A 12,645-nucleotide genomic window follows, 5' to 3' on the forward strand; every position below is an offset into this window, starting at 1 on the left:
CAGATGTTAATGTGAGTGTAGCGAAATGCTTGTGCTTCTAGTTCCGACAGTGCAGTAATATCTAACAATTCCCCAACAACTACCTAATACACACAAATCTAAAGGGGTGAATGAGAATATGTACATATAAATATCTGGATTAGCGATTGCCGAGTGGCATAGGCAAGGTGCCATAGATGGTATAAAATACAGTATAAACATATGAGTAATGTAAGATATGTAAACATTTTTAAAGTGGCATTGTTTAAAGTGACTAGTGAACCATATATTAAAGTGACCAGTGATTGGGTCTCAGTGTAGGCAGCAACCTCTGAATTAGTGATTGCTGTTTACTGTTCATTTCTAGTTTGTTTCTTTACATTTTTATGTTTTTAAATTACATGTCAATAAAACCCATTTCAATTACATGTCAGTAAAGCCCCTTTAAATTGAGAAAGTGATACCGTGCGTGAAAAAACGAGCCAGAGCAAAAAAGAACAGAAAGCCAGCGAGGGAGCGAGCGAGAGCCAGCGAGGGAGAGAGCGAGAGCCATCGAAGGAGCGAGCGAGAGCCAGCGAGGGAGAGAGCGAGAGCCAGCGAGCGAGAGCCAGCGAGAGCCAGCGAGGGAGAGAGCGAAAGCCAGCGAGGGAGAGAGCGAGAGCCAGCGAGGGAGCGAGCGAGAGCCAGCGAGGGAGAGAGCGAGAGCCAGCGAGCGAGAGCCAGCGAGCGAGAGCCAGCGAGCCAGCGAGCGAGAGCCAGCGAGCGAGAGCCAGCGAGCCAGCGAGCGAGAGCCAGCGAGGGAGAGAGCGAGAGCCAGCGAGGGAGAGAGCGAGAGCCAGCGAGGGAGAGAGCGAGAGCCAGCGAGGGAGAGAGCGAGAGCCAGCGAGGGAGAGAGCGAGAGCCAGCGAGGGAGAGAGCGAGAGCCAGCGAGGGAGAGAGCGAGAGCCAGCGAGGGAGAGAGCGAGAGCCAGCGAGGGAGAGAGCGAGAGCCAGCGAGGGAGAGAGCGAGAGCCAGCGAGGGAGAGCGAGAGCCAGCGAGGGAGAGAGCGAGAGCCAGCGAGGGAGAGAGCGAGAGCCAGCGAGGGAGAGAGCGAGAGCCAGCGAGGGAGAGAGCGAGAGCCAGCGAGGGAGAGAGCGAGAGCCAGCGAGGGAGAGAGCGAGAGCCAGCGAGGGAGAGAGCGAGAGCCAGCGAGGGAGAGAGCGAGAGCCAGCGAGGGAGAGAGCGAGAGCCAGCGAGGGAGAGAGCGAGAGCCAGCGAGGGAGAGAGCGAGAGCCAGCGAGGAAGAGAGCGAGAGCCAGCGAGGAAGAGAGCGAGAGCCAGCGAAGGAGAGAGCGAGAGCCAGCGAAGGAGAGAGCGAGAGCCAGATACCTCTGTCACATTGTTTAGGGAGGGGAAAGGGGGGGGTAGGTTTGAGGGAGGTGGAGGGTGCAACTGCATCACTAAATGTTTTCTTTAGGAACAGGCCACCGCTTGTTTCACTACCAACGGAAAACAACGAGGGTCTTGGAGACAAACACCCTCTGCAGGCGGCAGAGGATGCGGACAAGTGCACTGGTGGCAGGCTGGGTCAGTTGAGAACATGTTCCTCTGGGGCTCGCATGCACACCATATACATACACGCCATAAACCATACAAACAAACCTGCGTGCAATGAATTGATACGCAAAACAACACCGGATTCAAAACTATGAATTTTTCAATTTAAACTACTATACAAAATTTTTGCAACTAATAGAATGTTATATATATATGGGGGATACAATCTTCCCAGCTCTGCAGATTCTGCCGTGAGTAGGCAGAGTCATTAGATCATTTATTTTGGTATTGTACATATGTAGCTAGTCTTTGGTCACAGGTCCAGGAATGGCTGAAGAATTGCAACATTTGTCTAGAACTAACACTACAGATAGCAATACTGGGTGATTTGAAAAGCCATAGTCAAATCAATCAATAATATAATACTTATTTTAGCAAAAATGTATTTTTAATTTACAATCTGTAGAAGCTATGAGAATAGGAAGGTTCAATTATTTTGTGAAGCATCACAGCACAGTTGAAAAATATATGGCAAATAGAAATCTGAAATGGATGATGTTGAGAGATAGATGGGAGGGGTTGAATGGAGTGGGACTAATAACAAGATAAACCATGTAAAGCATACAGGATCTGTAGAATGTATATAGGTTCAGAACTTTTGTGAAATAGCACAGTTACAAATAGAAATCAAACTGGATGGACATCAGAAATAGAGGAAGGACTAAGAACAAACAAGAGAGAACTATTGTAAAGTAGACTGTGTCTGTAAAATGTGTATAAGATGTATAAATTGAAGGTAAAAGCAGAAGTGTTTATTAGTTTACTCCAATTGGGGGATCGGCGGAAGGGTTTGCAAGGAATAATAATAAAGGTATATTATTTTTAAAAAGTATGTCTATATAGGTATGTGTATGTATATATGTGTATATGTATGCATGTGTTTATGGATATATTTACCAAAACAATATGGCGGATTGGAAATGATGCAGACAATTACATTGGAAGCGGACATTCTTTCCGCAACATTAAGCTGATCCACCCCTTAATTTAAAAAAAAAAATTAAACCTGCGTGCAACACAAACACACTCACCAAAACACAAGCATTGCATGTAATGGACGTCACTGTCATTTAACAGCTTGCTTCCTCCCTCACAGGTCCACTACTGTAATGGATTTGACAAATCCCAATCCTTTCACGCAATGCCGTAGCCAGCTACGCCAAAGAATAGCTACCAAGTCAATGGCATGGGTAGAGGCATTTCAAGTTGAGGAGTGAGCCTACAAATTCAACTTGGTTACACATATGCACAAGCATGTACGGTAGAGCAGGTTAGCTAGCCTAGTGGTGAAGAAGGACCAGTGGTTCTACAAGAGGGTAGCTTTAGCATAGCTAGTGTGTAGCGTAGCACTAGCCAACACGTTCCATGAGAAAAGTAGCATTAGTGTAGCATTAGCGTAGCACTACTACCCACCGTGTCAGTGTTGATGGGCTGGAAGAGGATGGCTGGGGTACTGTGGAACACTTGGTTCTGCTGTACAAACTGCTGCTGGTGAAAGTCCTGCATCATCTGAAGAGAACACACAAACATACGCAGATGCACACATACATGCAGACGCGCACGCATAGCCATTTAGTTAACCTCATAATACAGCAACTGATAATCTGAAAGAGGCATAAAGGGATTAGAATAGATAAAACTCATTATCATGACAGAAGAGGCCTTAAACTCCTTTGAGAGTTTATCATGTCATCGGCGAGTGACCACACTGTTCTTATTTAAGCCAGGGCCATCAAAGGACCACTGACGGTCAGAGCAGAGTCACAGGGGAGCATTCACGGTCACCTCAAGGGTCATAGGAAGATTACCAGAGAGAGGTCAAAACTATACACCCACACACACAGCCTGCTGTGGCGTCACAGTGAAAGAGGAACTATATGAGTCAGCCGGTAGAAATCTGACCCCTCTGTGGGATCTGGCACCTACAGCTCGCTGCCTCCCTGCATATACACAGTACCAGTCAATAGTTCGGACACACCTACTCATTCCAGGGATTTTCATTATTTTTTACTATTTTCTACATTGCAGAATAATAGCGAAAACATCAAAACAATGACATAACAAATATGGAATCATGCAGTGTTCTTCAAAGTAGCCACCCTTTGCCTTGATGACAGCTCTGCACACTCTTGACATTCTCTCAACCAGCTTCACGATGTAGTCACCTAGAAAGCATTTCAATTAACAGGTGTGCCTTGTTAAAAATTAATTGGACCGGTGGAAATCTGTCCTTTGGTCTGATGAGTCCAAAATTGAGTTTTGGTTCCAACCGCCATATCTTTGTGAGACGCAGAGTAGGTGAACGGATGATCTCTGCATGTGTATTTCCCACCATGAAGCATTGAGGAGGAGGTGTGATGGTGTGGGGGTGCTTTGCTGGTGACACTGTCTGATTTATTTAGAATTCAAGGAACACTTAACCAGCATGGTTACCACAGCATTCTGCAGCGATACACCATCCCATCTGGTTGGCGATTAGTGGGACTATCATTTGTTTTTCAACAGGACAATGACCCAACACACCAACAGTCTGTGTAAGGGCTATTTGATCACTCAACCTCAACCCAATTGATATGGTTTGGGATGAGTTGGACCGCAGAGTGAAGGACAAGCAGCCAACAAGTGCTCAGCATATGTTGGAAAAACATCCCAGGTGAAGCTGGCTGAGAGAATGCCAAGAGTGTGCAGAGCTGTCATCAAGGCAAAGGTTGACTACTTTGAAGAATCTAAAATATATTTTAATTTGTTTAACACTTTTTTGGTTACTACATGATTCCATATGTGTTATTCATAGTTTTGATGTCTTCACTATTATTCTACAAGGTAGAAAATAGTCAAAAATAAAGAAGGGTGACCAAACTTTTGACTGGTACGTTCATGCTTGGTTGAGCGGAAACGAACTGTGAACTACAGTCGGGTTACAGAAACCCCAAGAGCCCAGGACTAAGATCGCTGAGGGGTAACTGAATAGGTAGGAAGACAACAGCGTATTGGGAAAAGTCATCTCTAAATCTTTAAAGCTAGATTCCATAGTTGCTACATACATTTTTGGACTTAAATTATATTATACCCATAGTTTTGTCAAGAATATCATTTATAAATGCCTCGTGAGCTTTGTTTAATGGTCGTACCCCATCAGAACCCAAAATATAAGCTTGCCTCACTCCACTGTTTGGAAACAACAAACAAACACTTGTATAGCCTCAAAACATGGTTAAAGCTATACATTTGATATCATGGAGGGTCAGTCGTTGCATGCATAACTCTCTAGCCCCATCCCTGAGCTTTTTAGCAAAACAGGGGTGGGGAGATGCTTTGTTTTGTTTAAATGAACAATTCTAGCTTTAAAAGAAAAATATGGACCTAAACAATGGTATACATGCTAACTTGACCATCTGGGTTTTGAACCTGGGTCTCCTGCACACCGAGCTAAAGCCTAGGCATTAGCTTGGGGGAGTTAATGCAATCCTTCAACTTTCAGACAAGGTTCTGGACTAACCACCTGTTACACCGACTTCCCAGCCTTCTCTGCATAGAAACTCTCTCCCAAAGTAAAAAAAAAAAACTCCAATAAAAGCGTGGTTTGTGCTGTATAGCCAATATCATTAGACCATAGGAGTTGGCAAGACAGCACAAACAGATCTTGGTCCAGGCTAGTTCAATGAAGGATAATACCTGGGGCCATTAGTATCAAGCATCTCACAATTCCCCGTTCAAGTTCCATTTCCTATACATTTTTTCATCTAAAAAGGCTAAACTGATTTTGGATCAGCGCTCCTTCGAGACACTTGACATACGGACACTGGGCTAGTTTGCGTGCGCTCACCCCATTGGAGTTCTCCAGGAGGATGTTGAAAGTGTTGTGAACAGCCTGATAGGACTCAAGCTCCATCTGGCACAGAGAGACCAGGTAGTCCTTCACCTGCTCATAGATGCTCCCATCCAGGACCTGAGGAGCACAGTAAACAGGGAAATAACTTACCTTGTAATTTATCAGTAATATGCAGCAATAACCCTCCATCTCACACATTCGCACACTGGTGGTGGCATTCCAGGCAGCCTGTTTTTGCAGTCATGCTAACTATGACACAGAAATCACCTGAGATATGAGGCAACTGCAAAAAAAAGTACCTGGAATGCCCGCATTCTTTGTGTGTGCCAACGCCTCACCTTAATGCAGTCGATCAGGTCAGTGTTGTAATAGCGCTGCTGGTGAGCGTTAGCCGCAGCTAGCGTGAGGAGATAGTCGTTCCTGGCATGGGTGGCTTTGGAGTTACACTCACTCCTCTTGGCTTTCAGCTGAAAACATGCACGTCAGTAACTTAGTTGTACTTTTTCTCTCCATTCCCATATGCACTTGAGTTTGTAGTCATGGCCAATTGGCCATACATACAATGGATTCATTTAATTCTCTCACCTTTACACTTGCCCTCTGCAGACTGGACCTGGATTGGAAGAGACTCAGTTTGGACCTGGACAGAACAGAGGGAGAGATGGAACATATATGTGAACAGAGTCACACAAGACCAATGATTCCCTATGGTCTTTTACATTGTCACTCCTGTACATTCGTGAGGATTGGATAGGTCAGCATTACGGCAATAGCTCTACCTTTCCCTCAGCTTTGTTACCCATCTGATCCTCTCAAATCTCCACAAGGCCGTAGGGGTAGGATTTTTTAGTTTGTGTGTGTGCGTGCACGTACTTGGCGTCCTGCTCGGCCTTGTCCCTGACGGCCTGGGCCATGGTCTCTGTCTCCTGATACTTCTTCCTGGTCTTAGCCAGCTCCTTCACCGAGTCCTGCAGCTCTGCCTGCACCAGCATCAGCTGGTCAATACACTGAACAAATAACCAGAGGGCATACAGTCAGCTGGTCAGTACACTGGAGAATAGTGCTGAGCGATTAACCAACTTTTCTGGGGGTTTTCTGTTATTAAAACAACTAATTGACTGATGTCGGTTCAATTACTTGAATTCCATTTAGACAGACGGCTCAGAGAGGAAAAGTGAGAGGTTTCACTTTGGCCAAGATCTGTCAGAAATAAGCCCAATGCGAAGTCTACTGGCTTAGTTTGGACCTAAGCTTGTCACCTGCATTCCCGCCTTTGGGACAACAACTCCCATTGTTAGGCGGTAAACGGGACCACATGAGAGAGTAATGTACACAACGACAAGAGGGACAGAGACAGTTTGTGAAAGTATGCCTTATAAACTTTGAAGAACTAGTAAAATGATTCAGACAGCTCTGCAGCATAATATGCAGTTTGGCAAAATACGAAGACCGTACAGTATGGGGAGCATGTAGGTGTTATATGGCCTGGCTGCCTGCTACTGCCTGAACAGAGATGATTACTTTAATAAAGCCATCAAATAAAAACTAAGTAGCTGAAATATTGCATAGTAATTTCCTATTTTTCTATTGATGTCTACCCAATGTGGACCTGACAGAGACAATGAAATATTATCAATGTTCACTATTTTTGGAGTTGGAATTTCCATTAAAAGCTCTAAAATCAATGTAACGTCATTATCTCATAATGCATTTCATGTTTAAAAAAAAATTGTTGAAACGAAAAACCGTGATAATTTGTTAAATAATTGAACCGAAACCTAAGACCTAAAAAAGCACTAATAGCTCAGCACTACTGGAGAAACAACCAGAGGACATACAGTCAGCTGGTCAATACACATAGTCAGCTGGCACAGTATGGCTCATGTGGTGAAACATGTCAAATATCCTGACTCATTGCTAATACAGTTACCCGAGCCAGTGCAGGACTATCAGGGCGATGACTAGCCAATAGCTTCTACCGCCAGACCATGAATAGCCACCAGGCAGCTAGCTACCTGCTCCCCCCACCCTGCAATTACATCTGCGTTCCTGTACACGTGACTAACAACATACCTGGACAAGCATGCCCGTTCCACTGGTAGCCATTCTAAGATGTTTGTACTAAGAATAAATATGATATTCCTATTAGGTCAGTCAGGGTGAACAAGAGGGTGCTAGTTGATGGTAGCCAGCGGAACATGGATAGGGATAAATAGAGAGCAGGTGTTGGCCAAAGCCTGACATCCAGTGATCATATGGACAGGGCGGCCATGTGGCCAACTCTTAGCTGATATTGAAGCAAAGCGTCCAGGCTTGGGAATGTTCAGTAGGGCGAAAACGTTTCAAAATGGACTAAAACATGGAGGTAAGGTTTTGCTACAGTGTGCCAAACTGAACATGACACAGTATATGAAAAGAGCATACCAAGAAAAACATGGTTTGCTGAAGTGTGAAGGCCCACCTGAACTATGACCCAGTATATATTAATACAGTGTCTTGCAAAAGTATTCAGACCCCCTTGGACCCCCAGTGGAAGAATTATTATTTATTTAAGATAAATTCATAACTAAAATAGTCGTTGCAGAAGTATTCAGCCATTTTGTTTAGGTAAGCCTACATTTGTTTAGAAGACAAATTTGGTATAACAAATCATATAAGTTGCATGGACACACTTTTTTAATGACTAACACTTCCTCTGTCCCCCCCATACAGATAACATCTGTAAGGTCCCTCAGTCAAGTATTGAATTTCAAGCACAAATTCAACTACAAACATCAGGGAGCTTTTCGAAAGCCTCAAAGGGCAGTGATTGGTCAATTGATAACAATAACAAAATCAGACATTGAATCTCTTTAAACATGGTCACGGTAATAATTATGCTGTGGAGTATGTATTAAACCACAAAGACACAGGGGTCTTACCATGAGGCCATTGGGGATTTTAAAACAGCTACAGAGTTCATTGGCTGTGATGGGAGAAAACAGAGGATGGATCAACAACATTGTAGTTGACTCCACTCTTAATGACAGAGTGAAAATCTACAGCAAGACTTAAATTGCTGTCTAGTCATGATCCCCAATATGTTGACAGAGCTTGAAGAATGTGGTTAAAATAATGGGCAAATATTGCACAATGCAGGTGGGCAAAGCTCTTATAGACTTACCCAAGAAGACTCAAAGCTGTAATCAATGCCAAAAAGTGTTTCTAACATGTATTGACCCAGGGAGTTGAATACTTATGCAACGACTATATTTTAGTTATTTCATTGTTATTATTATTTTTTTTTTAAATGTTACTATTTTTCCTTCCACTTTGACATTAGAATATTTTGTGTTGTAGACAAAAAGTACAATTCAATTCATTTTAACCCCACTTTGTAACACAATAAATCAAAGGGGTCTGAATACTTTTGCACAGCCCTGTATATACAGTGCATTCGGAAAGTATTCATACCCCTCGACTTTGGGGCGGCAGGTAGCCTAGTGGTTAGAGTGTTGGGCCTGTAACCGAAAGGTTGCTAGATCGAATCCCTGAGCTGTCAAGGTAAAAATTTGTTGTTCTGCCCCTGAACAAGGCAGTTAACCCACTGTTCCTAGGCCGTCATTGTAAATAAGAATTTGTTCATAACTGACTTGCCTAGTTAAATAAAATATGTCCACATTTTGTTAGATTCATCAAGGATCTCTGTACTTTGCTCCGTTCATCAGCCCCTCGATCCTGGCTGTTCTCCCAGTCCCTGCTGAAAAACATCCCCCATCGCAATGCTGCCACCACGCTTCACCGTAGGGATGGTGTCAGGTTTCCTCCAGACGTGATGTTTGGCATTCAGGTCAAAGAGTTCAATATTGTTTTCATCAGACCAGAGAATCTTGTTTCTCATGGTCAGAGTTTTTAATTTTATTTTTAATTTCACCTTTATTAAACCAGGTAGGCAAGTTGAGAACAAGTTCTCATTTACAATTGCGACCTGGCCAAGATAAAGCAAAGCAGTTCGACACATACAACGACACAGAGTTACACATGGAGTAAAACAAACATACAGTCAATAATACAGTATAAAACAAGTCTATATACGATGTGAGCAAATGAGGTGCGATAAGGGAGGTAAAGGCAAAAAAGGCCATGGTGGCAAAGTAAGTCCTTTAGGAGTCTTTTCAAATCAACTCAAAATGTATTTGTCACATACACGTGTTTACCAGATGTTATTGCGGGTGTAGCGAAATGCTTGTGATTCTAGCTCAGACAGTGCAGTAATATCCAACAGTTTCACAACAAAAATACACGTAAGTCTAAGTCGGGTTGCAAAGGGTCAGAAAATTTCCGGAAATTTTCCATAGGAAGTTAAGTCCTGGAATTTTGGGAATTTTGCATAAATCCCACAAAAAAAGTTAGCTTATAACAGTTAACCTTTTTTTGTGGGATACACATAAGGCAATTCTAGGTCTTGTGGCATATTTTGGTTAAACTATCCCCAATTCAATGGAATTGCAAACCTCTGCAGGCACAGTACATTCTTCCATCACATGTACAAAGCACTCTTCCATCACATGTCCAGCTGATTCTCAAGATCTTGCACACTAATGAGATGCTATTGAGCCCAAACTATACACTTTGAGCCGAGGACTACATGCTTTCTGGTAAGTATTGATTACAATACTGAGTGGAGTGAATATAAGCAAAAAAAGAAACATCCCTTTTTCAGGACCCTGTCTTTCAAAGATAATTCGTAAAAATCCATATGACTTCACAGATCTTCATTCTAAAGGGTTTAAACACTGTTTCCCATGCTTGTTCAATGAACCATGAACAATTAATGAACATGCACCTGTGGAACGGTCGTTAAGACACTAACAGCTTACAGACGATAGACAATTAAGGTCACAGTTATGAAAACTTAGGACACTAAAAGAGGCCTTTCTACTGACTCTGAAAAACACCAAAAGAAAGATGCCCAGGGTACCTACTCATCGGCGTGAACTTGCCTTAGGCATGCTGCAAGGAGGCATGAGGACTGCAGATGTGGACAGGGCAATACATTGCAATGTCCGTAATGTGAGACACCTAAGAGAGTGATACAGGGAGACAGGACGGACAGCTGATCGTCCTCGCAGTGGCAGACCACGTGTAACAACACCTGCACAGGTTCGGTACATCCGAACATCACACCTGTGGGACAGGTACAGGATGGCAACAACAACTGCCAGAGTTACAACAGGAATGCACAGTCCCTCAATCAGTGCTCAACGAAAACATGCGGCCTCTCCTTCACTGCAGCCGAGGTGAGTAAAACATTTAAACGTGTTAACCCTCGCAAGGCTGCAGGCCCAGACGGCGTCCCCAGCCGCACCCTCAGAGCATGCGCAGACCAGCTGGCTGGTGTATTTACGGACATATTCAATCAATCCCTATACCAGTCTGCTGTTCCCACATGCTTCAAGAGGGCCACCATTGTTCCTGTTCCCAAGAAAGCTAAGGTAACTGAGCTAAACGACTACCGCCCCGTAGCACTCACTTCCGTCATCATGAAGTGCTTTGAGAGACTAGTCAAGGACCATATCACCTCCACCCTACCTGACACCCTAGACCCACTCCAATTTGCTTACCGCCCAAATAGGTCCACAGACGGTGCAATCTCAACCACACTGCCCTAACCCATCTGGACAAGAGGAATACCTATGTGAGAATGCTGTTCATCGACTACAGCTCGGCATTTAACACCATAGTACACTCCAAGCTCGTCATCAAGCTCGAGACCCTGGGTCTCGACCCCGCCCTGTGCAACTGAGTACTGGACTTCCTGACGGGAAGGTGGTGAGGGTAGGCAGGTGGTGAGGGTAGGCAACAACATCTCCACCCCGCTGATCCTCAACACTGGGGCCCCACAAGGGTGCGTTCTGAGCCCTCTCCTGTACTCCCTGTTCACCCACGACTGCGTGGCCACGCACGCCTCAAACTCAATCATCAAGTTTGCGGACGACACAACGGTGGTAGGCTTGATTACCAACAACGACAAGACGGCCTACAGGGAGGAGGTGAGGGCCCTCGGAGTGTGGTGTCAGGAAAATGACCTCACACTCAACGTCAACAAAACTAAGGAGATGATTGTGGACTTCAGGAAACAGCAGAGGGAACACCCCCCTATCCACATCGATGGAACAGTAGTGGAGAGGGTAGTAAGTTTTAAGTTCCTCGGCATACACATCACAGACAAACTGAATTGGTCCACTCACACAGACAGCATCGTGAAGAAGGCGCAGCAGCGCCTCTTCAAACTCAGGAGGCTGAAGAAATTCGGCTCGTCACCAAAAGCACTCACACACTTCTACAGATGCACAATCGAGAGCATCCTGGCGGGTTGTATCACCGCCTGGTACGGCAACTGCTCCGCCCACAACCGTAAGGTTCTCCAGAGGGTAGTGAGGTCTGCACAAGGCATCACCGGGGGCAAACTACCTGCCCTCCAGGACACCTACACCACCCGATGTTACAGGAAGGCCATAAAGAGCATCAAAGACAACAACCACCCTAGCCACTGCCTGTTCACCCCGCTATCATCCAGAAGGCGAGGTCAGTACAGGTGCATCAAAGCTGGGACCGAGAGACTGAAAAACAGCTTCTATCTCAAGGCCATCAGACTGTTAAACAGCAACCACTAACATTGAGTGGCCGCTGCCAACACACTGACTCAACTTCAGCCACTTTAATAATGGGAATTGATGGGAAATGATGTAGAATATATCACTAGCCACTTTAAACAATGCTACCTAATATAAATGTTTACATACCCTACATTATTCATCTCATATGTATACGTATATACTGTACTCTATATCATCTACTGCATCCTTATGTAATACATGTATCACTAGCCACTTTAACTATGCCACTTTGTTTACATACTCATCTCATATGTATATACTATACTCGATACCATCTACTGTATCTTGCCTATGCTGATCTGTCCCATCACTCATTCATATATCTTATGTACATATTCTTTATCCCCTTACACTGTGTATAAGAATTGTTAGTTAGATTACTTGTTGGTTATTACTGCATTGTCAGAACTAGAAGCACAAGCATTTCGCTACACTCGCATTAACATCTGCTAACCATGTGTATGTGACAAATAAAATTACATTTGATTTGACTGTCAGCAATATGCTGAGAGGCTGGTCTGAGGGCTTGTAGGCCTGTTGTAAGGCAGGTCCTCACCAGACATCACCGGCAACGTCGT

The 12,645-nt window shown here is 44.3% G+C and overlaps 1 protein-coding gene across 6 annotated transcripts in view; it reads right to left on the bottom strand.

The window, feature by feature from the left end:
* The window catches only part of LOC118390959 (F-BAR and double SH3 domains protein 2-like), a 53,484-nt gene that overhangs the window by 12,815 nt on the left and 28,024 nt on the right, over nucleotides 1–12,645 (bottom strand). For all 6 annotated transcript variants that reach the window (XR_008060729.1, XR_008060726.1, XR_008060727.1 and 3 more), the window contains 5 exons: nucleotides 6,282–6,415; nucleotides 5,994–6,048; nucleotides 5,747–5,875; nucleotides 5,403–5,525; nucleotides 2,990–3,085 (listed from right to left, as the gene is read on the bottom strand). Coding sequence is in view for 1 of the 6 variants with exons in the window: in XM_035781835.2 (XP_035637728.1) it covers nucleotides 2,990–3,085; nucleotides 5,403–5,525; nucleotides 5,747–5,875; nucleotides 5,994–6,048; nucleotides 6,282–6,415 (537 nt within the window). In the remaining 5 variants the exon portion in view is untranslated. The remainder of the gene's footprint in view (nucleotides 1–2,989; nucleotides 3,086–5,402; nucleotides 5,526–5,746; nucleotides 5,876–5,993; nucleotides 6,049–6,281; nucleotides 6,416–12,645) is intronic.

This window comes from Oncorhynchus keta, chromosome 12 (genome assembly GCF_023373465.1).
Source record: "Oncorhynchus keta strain PuntledgeMale-10-30-2019 chromosome 12, Oket_V2, whole genome shotgun sequence".
NCBI classification, from domain to species: Eukaryota; Metazoa; Chordata; class Actinopteri; order Salmoniformes; family Salmonidae; genus Oncorhynchus; species Oncorhynchus keta.